Source organism: Hylaeus volcanicus, chromosome 7 (assembly GCF_026283585.1).
Source record: "Hylaeus volcanicus isolate JK05 chromosome 7, UHH_iyHylVolc1.0_haploid, whole genome shotgun sequence".
NCBI classification, from domain to species: domain Eukaryota; kingdom Metazoa; phylum Arthropoda; class Insecta; order Hymenoptera; family Colletidae; genus Hylaeus; species Hylaeus volcanicus.
The window spans coordinates 600,376-615,947 of NC_071982.1; the positions used below are offsets into that span (position 1 = coordinate 600,376).

Here is a 15,572-nt window from a genome sequence, read left to right on the forward strand (position 1 = left end):
GCAATTGCTCTCTAACGTTCAAATCGTATCAGTGCCAGTGACTGTTGCCACGGCTGCTGCAATGATTAATGGAAATGCAGGATAGCTATTGCTGGCTCTGCTATCTCTGTATCATCTATCTATGTCCAGAGTCGACTTATTGTGGTATGATGTTGTTATCATCTACACGATCATCGCTGAATCGTAAATATTCTTCCTCTAAAAATTCAATTTCCTAATTAGATATAGATGGCATCGGTGCATCGAAGGGAGCATTTATCAAGCGAAAACGTTATTCCGTTTTACACGCTGAAATAATATAGCTTCGTATTTACGAAGCTCTTCATATTTATTTTGCACGGGGTTGATCTGCATGGTCTTGGTAAATCGAGCAGTTCTTTCAACCCTTCAGAAACTGCGAATAACGTAAATTATTGGAATCTAACCTCAGGTTTGTGACCGAGGAAATTTCTGAATTATACGCCCTATTCATGTTCACCGATGCTCGCATGCTCGTGTGTCATCCAAAGATTTATGTAGCACACATCCCACTTCAGCTGAATGGCGCATACAAACGAAAATGCAGTTCGATGCTTGGGATTTATAACTCAACGTAACACACCTGAACGATTCTTTTTTTACTCTCGATTCTGTCATAAAATATATTCACAGTAGAAGACAAAAAGTGTTTCGCTGATGTATAGGGTGAAAGCATTCTTCCTCTTTTTATTTTTGACTTCTTGAAGGATGGATTTTCATTGTTGGAAATTTGGATTCAAACGGAAGTTTATTCCACCTGTGGTATCAACCACGCCGACAGCAAAGAACATTCAAAAAACAGAACACAAGTTTAAGAATGAAAGTTCGGTTGAAAGTCGTTTTGAATACTTTCGCAAGCCACTGAAGAAGAAAAGGTAATCTCGTACCAGCGAGGGAGGATCCTATTGTTGGGTCGTACATTTTCGTCGCCTGTGGTCGATGGGAATCGCGGTATACGGACTCTTAGAGCCGCCAATTTCAGAAACGGTCCGCTACCATTCCAAGGGGGGTCGTATCGGAAAAGGTCTTCAAGGCTACCACCCAACCCCTTGATTGAACATCGTAGAGGTTTCGTGCAAGTGGACCCCTATATAATTTCTCAACGAGTCGCCGATCCAACTAGAAACTGCTGTCTTCTGAACCACAGAATCGAGTGAGGTGATTTCCGTTCCCATTTGTTCCGCGCTCCCATTCTTTCTTCTCCCACGGTTTCCGTCAAAGACGCGGGATCAAAACCAGAGGAAGGCATGGGATCACATAAAGGAACCGTGTCGAGCCAAGGAATCACGAATTCATGAAACATTCTGCATAATACACAATCCCGTGTATCGCTGGAATCAACAATGAACTGCGAGATGTTTCACGGAAATATCTGGGTGTTTTCTATTCAAGTTTCAACGTACCGTGAATAATTTTAGTTGTACTTTCGCGTTTCTTTATCGTAAGATAGTTTTTGAGCAATTGATGTCTCTCGTGTCATTGGTAATCTTGAATATTTCTGTTAAATTTCGAGATGACTGTTTTAACCTCTTTTAAATTCATTTAAAATCCGTTCCTCGAGAACGTAGTGCATGTCCCAATATCTTGTATAAAAATTGCAACAAAATTCATCACGATCAAGATACAAAAAGTTGATCTCGAAAAACTGCATTACAGGAGTGATTGCATTGCTTGCAGAAACTGGAGGAAGATCCTCGTTTCTCATTGCCTGGAAACGGACAGTTTACACTGCGCTGAAGGCACTTTAAGGAGAAAGCAATCTATCAACCCATCGCGACGCAATCAACAAAAAACTGTCAATGCAGTGGGCATTTAAATCTTCCTGTGAAACAACAAAACAATTTTTCGACGTGAACGATACTAAAGTGACAGCATACTTATTCCAAAGGCCCTGACCTTAATCTAACTGAATACATTCTGAAGGCATTTGAACGGAGGTAAATATATCTGACAATTTTAGAACCGATAAATCTTCAATTCAAGTAGCGCGATTGAAAGATTGCTCTGATATAAACAAAAATATAATTTGAAACGTAGGTACTGAGAAAGTATGTCAAATAGATTCGAAGAGACCTAGTTATATTCTTACGTAGTGTAAACGTTTCGTTAATTTGCTTACTCGCTTCGAAATAATTATTTATTGGTCTGTTAATTAATGATTAAAGAATAAATAATTTCATTAAACATTTATTTTACTCTGGAATATTAAAATGCTGTCGTATGTAAAATAAAGTAAGTATCGCAAATTAATTCAGGATGTGATTGATATTTCCATTTTAGTGCTTCCCATAAATAATACAGTTTATCCATACCCTATCAATTTGCTCGATCGCTGTACCAAGCTACTAAATTTCTTTCGTAAATCCATACCTGCTTTCGAGTCATACATTTATAAAATCCCATCGCATTCTATACCTATGGCCTTCGCTTACCCCTCCCCTCCCCCCACCACCGTTACGTATTAATCTTCCTATTCTTCGATAGCTTTTCACCTGCCCGTCAACTAAATAAATAAGTAAAATGCATAAATAAACATAGCGGCTGGGCTTACCTGAAGTTGATTCGGCTCGATCGTGGCGCAACTCGGTCTGTGCTGTTGCTGGAACTTTGGTTGATACGGTTCCAACATTCTGATCTTTCCCCATCGATTGAAGAACAGAGCGATCGCCGCTGCCCAAAGGAGGAGGACCAAAATAACGATCAGAGCCTCCTCAGCTCTGACCACGACCGTTCCTGGCGGTGGAATGCCTGCAACAAAATTTCCCAAGCTGATTAGCCTAACATTATAAACCTAGTAACATTATAAACCTTATAAATTTAATATTTTATCATTTTTAAATTTCGAAAGTTCGAGCCTAAGAGAGTTTAATCCGAGATAATGAAATTAATGAATCGTTTAAATTAATCTCACGATTAGGCTCCCTTCGGAACAATAAAGTGAATGTAACATCAATCTACCAAAATTTTAAACATTCTTTAAATTAAGGAAAATTAAGTACACTGTTAAGTAAACTTAGGATTGAATAAATCTAAAATTTCAATCTAGAGCAAGTGACATTAAATTATCCATGAAAGAACAACACCTAAAAGATTAATTTCCTTCTATGCTCGCAAATGAATCTCTGTTCTCTATTCGAAATCAAATTTGTCCTCCACCTGATACCCATTACACGTATCTCACGAATGTCCATTCGAGTCTTCGTGCTCAAAGGGCTAACTCATATGCAAATTAATCTCAGAAACGCAGACGTAGTCACTGCATAAGCGTATATTAAACAATTGTAAACACGTGGTATGCACGCATACACCGTGATACTATGGCATCTGTAAAGGGGAATCAAATGACATGGGTCAGACGCTGTACGCTACCAGAGCTCGTTTACGCAGTTAGCATGCGAATCAGGCGACCACTCTAAAGAGAAGAAAGGCCAGCTAATGTGATAACCGGAAATAGCCGCTGTTCCACTCGCTTTAATCGTCGATACTTCGATTACAAATACGTTCCAAGTTCAATGGTTCCGCAAATGAAATTATCAGACGCAAAAGCGTCATTAACGCACGAACGGAATAAACAGCGACGCCGTGCATTAGGTAATGGATTTTCGAGTAATTATGAAACGAACCGTGCTTTCAATATGCAACACAAATTATGAAACTATTAACGACCATCCCGAATTCGTGGAACGATGCCTAATGGTTTTAGTAGCGTGTGGCGAGAATTAGCATATTTGGCTGTCATTAGAAAGCCTTCTCAGAAATTAGTACTCTTATTGTGATTGTATATTAATTCGTAATTAAACTGCACTCGGGACTTTCTGAGCGACATACTTCAACGAAGTGCTCATAGAGATGCAAATCCAGTCGCGTTTGCTTAATTAAACGCGGTTCATTGGAGCACGGAAATCTCGTGGCGTTGAGGTGATGGTTCGAAAGGACCATTAATCTCATCGGTCTACTGGCGTTTCACGGTTCGAAACGTCAAAGTAGATGCTGTAAAAAGTTGAAATAACAAAAATAGCTTCCTCGAATTAGTATCGTGTGCCTCCTGAGTTATGAAAGATTTTCAACTCACCATCAGGGTAAGTGGAATTGATTTCGGAGGTGACATCCAATTCCGATGGTATCGAACCGATGAGGACGACATCGTCTGGAGCCTCCTCCAGCTCCAGCTCGATTTTTGTCACGTGTCCTAAACAAACAAGATCGATGGTTAGCGAAATGTCTCGAGAATTCACAAAAATTCTTCGTACTTAAAGCAGTTATATCTAATACATGATTTTCGAATTTTCACTAATATAGAAAGGAACTTTGAGGCAAACTTTTATTTAATTGATGTTTCGAGTTTAACCTTGGTGCAGCAATACTGAATCACAACCCAGGGAATATCCATTAGGAGACTTCTACGCTTTCACTTTGGATTAGGTACTCTTCAGGGAGTTTGACGTTAATACAAATTAAGGCCACTATATGTTATAAGACTGTGTACGCCAAGCATAACTAGAATTAGTAAACAGAAATTATTTATAAACGCGCCTGTCTATGAAAGGAATCGTTACGAAATGGCAATGGTAATTTTAATGTATTAAATTTCAGCACGCTATAAGAATTGTTACTTTTTTATTAACTAAATGAAATATTTTAGACGAAAATCTACGAAATCGTTCGTACCATATGTAACGACGTAATAGTAGAGCGGCATCCAATAAATTGATCAATGGCGTTTGCTTAGACACAAGGTTTCCCTCGTTTGAACAAGATTTATGACAGGGTGAGACCTTACGTTCGCCTTACACGTCTACTCTCCGTCATTGTCGCTACTAAACTGTACGATAAATGTTTTCCAGATCACCCCTCCGAATCAAACGGAAAGAGGAAACGTTAGAAAACAGCCTCCGCAAGGGGATTATAACTCGTGTCACGTTTCCACGCCTCCCTTTGTACATTTTCCAGACAAGTAGCAAAAAGCTAATCTGTCTGTGGATTCACCAGTTCTTTCATCTTCTCTCGACTAATTGCGGCGGATATCCTATACTTCGCACATACTGAAGCAACTAATACTATTTTCTTGTTAGCGGAAACTTCGCGTTGGATTAGTTAATTTGATCATTCCGTGGAACTTCATTACGGAAAGTTTCTGTCCCACTTTAATGCAATAATTGAGATTCTATCTTATGCATAAAGTAATGGGAGTACTGTTTTATTCTTGGGATTCACACGATGAATTCTTTTACTTTATCAACGTATTTCGAAAGTTCCTTTCTACAAGAGATTAGAATTTTAAAGAAAAATTTAAATTAGTCGAGAGATCAGTATCAACTTTAATGTCTCTATATGTACTCTGAATAATAACTGTAAGGTGTCCTATTTTTGGTCATTCATCCTATACATTTGGTATGATGTTAATGCACTTACCGCTGTCATTGACGTCCTGATGTTTGTTCGGCGATATTGTGACATGCTGTTTTCTGGATCGATTTCTTCCCTCCACACTGGTAGCGAAAAACCTCCCACGTTTCCCTGAGAACACAAACACGAGAGGTCTTTTTAAAAATACACAGCCATCCTACCGATAAAGGTATGACGTACTAATTTTTATGGAGTACGCAAATCGAGTGGAACGGGTACACAGAAATCTTATCCTCATAAAACATCCTGCATGGCGGCTGTGCAATATTCAAATCACCCAGAATGTTCGTCTTCAGAAATTTATAAATGCGATATAATTTAATAAAGTAACTGTACCGAATTTCTTAAACAACGTAATCAATTTAAAGTGAAGCATATTGTTAATATAAAATCGCATCTTGTTGTCAGAAACGTCTATTCGCAACAACCGCAGCTAGTCACAGTTGGCATATATGTAGCCTACATCAGGTTTCTAGTTTCGTTACTAAACGAAGCCATATCGCGTTCATAATTCCTTTGCACTTCTCTTATCGAATACCTCCTTCTGACATCGTTGCTTCCGAACCATTGCTATACAAATGAGATTTGTAACGCTACGTCAATACAATTTCCTCCTCCGACAACAGCGCGTTTAAAGAAAAGGGTTCACCACTAAAAGGGAGCACATTGCTTCCTTAATAAAAAAAAAAAAAAATTACTTTCTAAACATTTTGAGCTTGAAATATCAATTATTAGAAAAGGTTATAAAGTAGATAATCTCAATAAATTTCTTGGTGGCTTGTTAAGATTGGTCTGTACTGTAAATTCACCAACAGATGGTTTCTGCTAGAACCATTAATTGGATACTAAGATTTGACTTAAAGTATCGTAAAGCTAGAGTCGCATAAATTCTAGTAGCGTCTAAGGTAAGGTCTGCTGGGTCAGCGTTAATGGCGAATCCACCAACAAAACCTAGACGAAACGGTAATTCCGTTTTATTACTTATTTTCACGATAGAAGTTTTATCGCTAGCCTCACCTTAGTAGAACTATTACTTATTTTTACTTTACCAGGTTTATTACCGTTAATTTAGTTTTCTTCTTATTGGTTCGTTCGTGTTATTTCTAGATACTTTAATTTGTACTTGTTACGAAACTCTCATTTCTAGTCGAGCTTGTTGGGTAAAAACCATTTGCTTTCGTTTAATTTTTAAGTGAAATAAAGTGTTTAATTGTAGTGAATATTCCAACATATATCGTAGCATTTATCTAATCAAGTGCAACCAAAGGATCCTTTACGTTTGGAGAGGAAACAGCGCGCCTTGGTGTAGTTTATAAATGTAGTTAGAGGATTCTTGATTTCTTGGTGATTTCGATAAGAGACCCAAACAACTCTATTAGTCGCGAAAAGGAACGCCTGAAGCAGAAACCGAAGGTTTCGAATTTCCAGGGAGGAGACTCGCTCGGCACTAAAAGCTCGGTAGACAGCGGATAAAGAGTGGGAAATTTGTGCGGTAGAAGGACGAAGAAAAGATAATTACATCAAGACGTCGTCAGGCTCTTCTATTCACCCGACATACCTCTTTATCCTCCGCGCGGAACAGAAACGTTCTTTTGTACATCGAGATCGTCTCATGTCAAAGTGTCACGTGTGTCAATGAAATGAAATGAAACGATTCTTTATGATACACTTCCAATAATTCTGTGATGTTAAATACAACGGGCTGAAGTAAAATGTCAGGACTGAAATGAAACGAAATTCGACAATTATTTGCAATCTGAGTCGCGAACAAATCAGTGTAAATTATCATGCAACTGCCTTTTTACACATGCAATCGCATTTCCTGCTATCAGAACAACACGGAAATGCAAACTGCGAATTGCAAGTGCAAGAAGATCTCTTCGAAGTCATCTCGAAAACAACTTTCGGGATTCGGAGAACGAAAGTTTCTAACACGTATGTTTCGAAGACGACCTTCGCGAATATACGTATATATGTAATTTTCGGCCCCTGTTAATCCTACGATAACGTACCACTACTGCATTGTTAAGAAAAGTGACGGGGGTGTGGGGTTCATGGCAGAAACGTGACTTGTTCGTTATTTTGAAGATTCAGTGTGCTCGTGCTTCGTCCCGTTCTACGTAGTTTAAGTTCGGCACTCTTATAGATAGGAACGCTTCGAATTCTAATTAAGGCTTGGAGGGATCGGAGTTCGTTCCCGACTGTCAATATCGATCGACGTGTTGTAAATTCACGTTAACGCCACCGTTGGGATGGATGTTTCCTCCTTAAGATAATTCTCTATTCTTTCCATATCTTTTTGTTCCTCTTAAAGCGCCCAAAGCGTCCCTTGCAACAAAGGCTTTCCACGAAAGCAATTAATCATCCAATCATGCACTAGCTTTATCTTCTCGACTATTACTGCAAAGCATCCTGTAGGACAAGGTTCTTTAACTTTTTTCATTCCTCAACATTTTTCATACGATGAAATTAGAAAGTTCGACAAAGGAAGTTTGCTTGTGTCGGAATTGCGTAAAATTTGCATACAATTTAATAATAAGAATCTAGATTATTACAAATAATATTATTCTTCTAACGTACTCACTACAATTTGATCTGCTTTAAATCTGATGAAATTTAAATTCGAGAGGGATTTTAAATAACTCGAAAAGGTCAAAATCAGGAGGAATCGTCCTAGGGTTAGGGCGTTCAACGTTTGCAAATTATAAATCTAAGCCGGAGGTAATTGAAGTCGGATCAATGTTCCGACAACCATGAAGGCGTTTTAGGGTTAGAGATGCAATCTCTCACGAACGCTGAGATTGCTGAAGTTGAGGTCAGCAGCTTCCAGATTATAAAACAGACAGCATGACACCGCATACGCTAGCTAATCTTTTTTCCGCGCGTGTCCTAGTACTTCATAAATCTTTGAGCTTTTTTTTTTAGTTATATAAATTTTAATCAGGAAAGTATGCTCACACCCAGAATCAGAAATTATGTAAAACTTAATCGATGTTTATCAAAGGAATAAACTAGAAATTTCTAGGGCCAGTAGAGACTCCAAAAAACTTGGAAAAAACTGACTATTACAATAAACTTTCTTCAGGTTCGATAAAATAATAATCACGACCCATTATAAACATTAAAAATTTGTGTAACTCATCGCTAGTAGTAAAGTTCGTCTCCCCCATGAAATATTCATAAAATCAAATGACCACGACTGCGGTCATTTCGAATGGCGAAACACGCAAACGAACGAGGTTGAATTAAACATTTTGCTCGAACAAAGCGCCCCCTCGTAAAATATTAATCAACCAGTGGTGAAATTTTAATGAATTCATAAAGCTTTAATAAATGGGGTTTATGGCACCGTTCATTATGAACCGAACGATAGTGTTTCCCCTCGATTGTTCTCGTGAAAAGGATATTTGTCACGAGTTTCAGGGTTGAATTTACAATTCTACGTCGATGGACATTTGTTGACCTTTTCAAGTGATACCGTTTCAGTATTAAAAGGATATTTGTTTTATACATATTATTACAACCAATCGTATTATTCTAATAATATAAAAAAATTGAACAACAAGGTTTCACCGTCAGCTCTGTCAAAGCGAATTTATCGTCGCGGGTAGTAAAAATGTGATTCGACCTTTCACTCCCCAGACAATGTATCGCGTCTGGGTTCAGACGAACAGGAAAATAGTATTTCTCGACAATACTAGAATTGGCGCCAGGCAGGAAACTGTTACCTCGAACAATTTCGAAGACGCGAATCGTTTTGACGAAGCAATTCGCGACGAGGTATAAAAACATTTCTTTTTCTACACCCGTATCACGCTGCAGATGAAAAGTCGCGAACTGGAGAGTTGAAAACCTGCCAGCACGAGATACGTATTTTTCTTCGCGAACTCAGCGACAAATACGAGCGTGATCGGTCGTTACGTTCATTGCAAAAATATGTGACAACTGTCAAAATATACTCTGGTGTATTTAACCTATTGAGAGACGAATTCCAAACTTTGAACTTTTTACAACGAAAATTTTATATCGTTCATTTTATTTAAGGTATAACACAGCAGTATAGACTGTATATAGTAGTCTAGAAATTAGGTTTACTGTATCACGAATAACTTGAACAATACGAGCGATATTTCTTTTCAGCCAGAGAAAAACGGTGGGAAAGTTTAATTAACGGGCACCCTCAGGTATGAAAACGTATCTTTGGACGACGTTCGCAGAAATTCAACGTTGTCGCTCGCAGACAGTTTCGCAAGTTGTAAAGTCATAAAGTACATGAATATGAAAGACACGCGGTGAACGCTGGCACGTAACTGTCTCCAATTAAGTACTTCCATTGCACGAAACTGTAAACGAAAATTGGAATATTACGAGCATAAACAGAGACGCGCATCCGTTTGTTTTAAAGCGATGTATTCCTCTGTTTCATTCGCTAGTGCGATGCGGATAATTAATTTGCAAAGCGTTAATTTCTATAGCGAAACATGAACCGTTAAAAGCGTTTCTGTATGTCTGACATAAATCACGAAAGATAAGAAATATATATATTCTATATAATTATAAATAAGGTACATATAGTAAAGATAGAAAACATATATAAATATATATTTTATTCCTATTGTTTGTTGCAAAATTATCGTGATGCTATAACAACGATTATATCAAATAAAATTATGTATATTTGTCCTATTTAGTAGACTCACTTCCAAGTTATATTTGTTTTTAATTAATGGAAAAGTTTAGCGGTCTGAATTTGTTTTGTGTGAATTATAATTTCATTTTCAGCTGGGTTGTAATCTCACCGAAATGTTGATTTGTTCGCAACTCATTCTAGAAGTTAACCAAACGAACAACGGAGACACAGAGAAGCGATAAATTTTCATAACCAGCGGAAAAGGAACTTTCGAGCGATCTGTTAATACGTGCCATTCATTTCCATGGAAGGTTTAAAAGGAACAGAAATGACGGCGATTAAAATCGTAATATTTTCTATCTTCCTTTGTTTCGAGATATAAAAGGTTTAACGTTTCAATTGGCGATGATGAAGAACCAAAGCTTCTGAAGTAATTCTTCTTTTTTATTCCCTTATATTTATTTCACCGGTGCTGAAGCGTTTAGAAACATAAATTTCTTGTATGTTTTAAAATTTATCGTTTCGTTGTTTAATTTCTCTAAATCTAATCAAACATATTCAAATTACTATTTTATATGATCTAAAACCATGGGATAATAAGTTTTCTTTATTATTTGCAATCCGTGTACTATCGCCTATCCGTGTACTTCGACATTTTATACCGTGGCTACACACAGAGATAGTATGAATACGTTCGATCACGCTAAATGTCATTTTTCCACTACATTAGGAAACATTGGACGTGTTGCACACGCATGTTCGAATACATTCCAACACATCATCGCAGTCATTTTCTGCTACATTGGGAAACGATGGAATGTTGGAGATATGCAACACGATGCAACGAGGAGTTAGGTCGACACATTCACGAGGAAATATTGCCCTAGTTCATACTAACGTACTTTTACAGTCGGAATCCACATGTTTGGGAAACATTACGTGAACTCCACTTTTCGATGAAATACACGTAAACCATTTTCCTAATGAGCTTGTAAAGTGTTTTGTATTTTATCATGCATTGGAAAGTGAAACATTCTTTACCAGATTAACTAATAAATAAACGTAACATTTTGCATTCGATATCGATTCATTGATGTAATATTAATTTCCGAAGAAAATCAGTCTTAAAGTAGCCACGTTGCGACAATTTGCGGGGCCTATACATTACACGCAGAAGGCAGTTCGACTGCAGTAATAAATAAAGGTCCGGCAAGTGAAAGAATCTACTTGGGAGACCACCCACCAGTTGAACTGTTGAAAGGAATTCTTCCACCGCTCGCTGCCTTGGCCTGGCAATTCAAATACTCGGACCAGAAATTGACAAAATTCTTATCTAGCTATACGTTAACCCCTTCAGCATTTAATTGTTCTTTTATGTGAGACAACGATTCCTCGGAAGAACTCGCGGCATTTGGAGTTCGATAGATGTAACGAATTTTTGTTTTGTTGCTCGTTTCGTTCCTCGATTCGCCAAAATAATAATTGTAAACATTTTTCCCTTCTTTTGGTTATTAAGAGAAAATTTAGAATAAATGCAATCCAATTAAGAAAATATAATTTTAATGATATATTTTAACGATATATGAATGTGTATGTGTAAAGAATAAATAGAATAGATAGGCCATAACTTTCGGAAAAAATCAAGCAATTTCAATCTTTAGTATATTGTAACCACAGTCTTCAGTTACCAAAAGGAAATCAGAAAGTTCAGCCAAGAAGAAATTTGTGGCCATCCCGTTCAGTTCCATCTGTGCCACTCGAGAAATAGATGTATACTTTATGGAAAAGTTTCCACATAAAAAGTGGGGAAGCCAAGATATACCGTCTATATTAAACTTCATCCTCAGCTTACCTAACTTGCAGTTTATTCCTAATATAAATAAGGGTTGCGTTGCAAAAGGATCAATCAAGAAATCAATTACAGATTACTCTTCCCTAACAAACAATACATCTCAATCAGTAAATAAACTACGTAACCGTCTCCAAAACTTTGTTTTCACTGAATCGTGCGCGAAAGGAATTTCATTCATTCAATTAATCATCTATAAGACGTTTAATCTCTTCTAGGTCTGCCAGGAGAATAACTTTCAAGCTGATTGTCTGCCCTTCTCGTCACTTGGAGAAGTGCTCAATGGAGAAAGTAGCTACAAAACGTCAACGAGCCTGCTCTATCGAGAGATCTATGCTACTGTCAGCAACAAGAAGTTGCTATCGCCGCACAGAGTAGAATCGATAGGGTGAAAACTTCTACCGACGAATTGTAGCTCATGGAAACTTGGAGTCTTGATGATTATGAACATATTCTTAAAGATCCACGGGCTAATTATTATAAATATTTTTAATAATCCCTCTGGTAGATTTTCGACTGTTCGTAATGCCATACTTACATTACCCCTTTCGGTAATAGCTATATACTTTCGAGAGAGTATACTTTAAGGGAAGACTTTTCTGTATTTTCGTCACGCTAGTGGACTCCGTGTAAAACACACTTTTCACCGAGATCTCTCAGTTCCCTTGCATATTTTCAATCTCTGTCATACGCAGAATTATGCAAGCAGCGAGGCAGCGAGGAGATGAAAAGTTTTAAACTTGATTCTCATTCACAAGAGAAAGAGAAACGATTCAAAATGGTAAATAAGAAATTGGTTTCATTTATGGATGGATAAATGTTCCAAACCGAATCGTCAGAGCAACTAGACCGAGTGAAAGTGATTTAAAGTAACGTTAAAACGTTGATTAAAATATTTTACTCGGAATTTACGGGAATATAAAAAACTATGCAAGTCTAATTCAATGATAATTAACAAGAAACTAGCAGAAGTAGTCACAGAGGTGTCATTTTTTTTACAGCTGTACCAGTCAACTTTTATCGCTAGCTAACCAGACGTTTGATTGATTAGAACAAGCTGAATAGCGATGGAACCTCCACGTTCTGTTAAGGTGTTGTTACCCACACCTGGCCGCTTGGTGTTTTTGCGCTGTGCTTGACTGGCACGCTTTGTTATTAAAAAAGGGAATCTTAGAGCCACTCTCAGAGAACCCTCTGTATGTCCTAAATTCGTTGTAAAATCAATCGATGGTTAAAGATAGTTCAGGATCTACTGCTTCAAAGCAAATTCCATCGTAATATTTTCAACGTTCATTGGAGACTCGATCAAAGGGTAAGAGTTTCTACGAAGAAACAGATCAATTTCTTACGTGATGTGGCATAAAGGTCGAAGTTATGTTCTATCGTGAGGACTCATATGGAACCACGTCATGTAAACAATCCAGCATGGTATTTATTATTTTAGAGGAGTCTGTGGTTCATCGATTGGAATTCGACGCCGCCGTTACATAAGTAGCAAGTACACACGAATGCCAATAAAAATACCTCGGTAAAGATGGAATTTCCGAGATTTAACGTAAACCGGAAAATAATTCGACAGGTATATTATTATTTCGACACGTTCATTTATTTTAATCGATAAATTTATTGCAACTGAATTTGTTAGTCCCTAGACATTTTTTTAATTTGACATCGAATTCATTTTTAATCATTGTTCCACAGTATTTTATTTTATATCTATTTTTATATTTTTCAATTTTTTTGTAGTTATTTGTATTACTGATACTGAAACTGTAGATTAATATTTTATATTGGATTTTACGTTGCCTTCGTATTTAAATGTATTCAAAAATTGTTATATGGTAGATAAATGTCGTCGATCAGAAATCCGTAACAAGCCAACAGAAGCAATTAGGGTTTCAACACTTAGCATTTAGCAAACATTGAGGACACAGGAGCACTCAGACTGTCAACTGGAATTCCTAGTTTAGTTGTCGATCAGGAGAGCCAGCAATCAGTTCAGTTAGAGAGCTAGTTTTAGAAGCACTTAGGCTTCCAACTAGGATGTTATACGGTCGGGAAAACAAACCCTTATTGTCGGCTGTTTAATTCTTATTATTTATCCAAATTTTTTTTTGTCATTTCGGACTGCTAGTGTTTCGAACAAAATTCATTTCTCAAATATCCTGCTTTAATTTTAAACATTTTCTCTTACCTTGACATTGTATAATCGGTTAATTCTTCTATATAAGCTTAATATTCATTTAGAGGTGAAAAAGAAAGGTCATACAAATATAGACGTTATACGAAGGAAAAGTTCCGTCTAACCATTTTTTCTATTCTCAACGAAATAGAAGCTAAGAGCCGCCCTAATTGTGTGATTCAGCCTGCATAAAAGAGCTTAAAACCGATGAAGAACTTACGTTAATTAACCACTATTAGCAGCCCCTAGCAGTAGCTCCGAGGACCGTTGGCACAAGTTTTCATAATTTTCAGTTTCTAGGGTCTGCTTTTTTAAATTCATACCAAATTGTATATAATTATTGTTCTCCGATAAACATAATTTCGATTATTATAAAAAGAGTAATCAGTAAAATAAGATCTTTCAATGTTATTAATATACGTATCGTAATAACATATAACTTTGGGTAGGAATATTTATGGGACTGACTATGAACATCTTCCGTGTAATCTATTTTAAGAATAAATAAATTTTATATCGCGAAATTTCGCAGAGCACTGTGCTCCCTTGCCATTATTGTATCTAGTTGATCGCCAAACTTAGAAGATTCCTATGCTTCCGTGCCAAACTTTTTACCTTCCATGCAAAAATGCAGTGGTCGTTTCCTTGATGCGGGTGTTAATGCAGATACAATGTCGCATTTGTAATATAAATGCTAAATTTAAACATACACGTGTATTAAGTAATTGCTGATGAAACAGCTAAATTCCTAGTGAAAGATTTAACGACTACAGTTCTATTATAAATTTATTTATAAACCAAAATACGATACAACAGAGTGAGCATGAAGGATTTTCCAAAAAGAAATATTCTTTGGTAACAGAATAGCGAGGGAAATAAAAAGAAACAAATTATTCTTACGTTACTTATAAATTAATATCGATAAATTATATTCCATGACCTTAGAGTTTCATGAAAAAAGAAAACCCTAAATCTCCGTTAGGGACACCATTTATCACGACGACGTTAATATTAAATGAATGTCTGCAAAAAGCCGAAGGTAAATACATTAATTTTTTCACATCGCTCACCCTAATTCTCAGAGATGCCGTATACGAGTAATGCGAATACTTGGATTTTGGAGGTTTCAGTATCTTAAGGTAGTTGTTTCGAAACAGTCACGTTCAAAAGCAGCATTGGAAACTTTTGTAAAAGTACAGTTACTGCTCTTACACGCGTCATTCAGAAAAACCTGTTATTTTTGTATAAAATTCAATAAAACTGGCGTTTTAATAAGTGTTTGTATATAAAAATCGGCTTTTAGCTATAGTAACGTTAATTCTTGCCATATCGAAATATAACAGATGTTCAGTGATTTTTTGGCACGTTGAATATCGTATAGTATCGTTCCTTTTATATGAAAAACTGTTTTAGGATACTGAAACCACAAAAATCCAAACGATTGTATAATTTTGGGACGCAGTGTACGTTCAGCGATGGCTGTCTTC

The 15,572-nt window shown here is 36.8% G+C and overlaps 1 protein-coding gene across 1 annotated transcript in view; it reads right to left on the reverse strand.

Annotated features, from left to right (window-relative positions):
• Window positions 1-15,572, reverse strand: part of LOC128879890 (uncharacterized) — a 32,538-nt gene that overhangs the window by 5,816 nt on the left and 11,150 nt on the right. The window contains exons 3-5 of the mRNA XM_054129443.1: window positions 5,431-5,535; window positions 4,091-4,207; window positions 2,570-2,766 (exon numbers count right to left, since the gene is read on the reverse strand). Of these exons, the coding sequence (XP_053985418.1) occupies window positions 2,570-2,766; window positions 4,091-4,207; window positions 5,431-5,535 (419 nt within the window). The remainder of the gene's footprint in view (window positions 1-2,569; window positions 2,767-4,090; window positions 4,208-5,430; window positions 5,536-15,572) is intronic.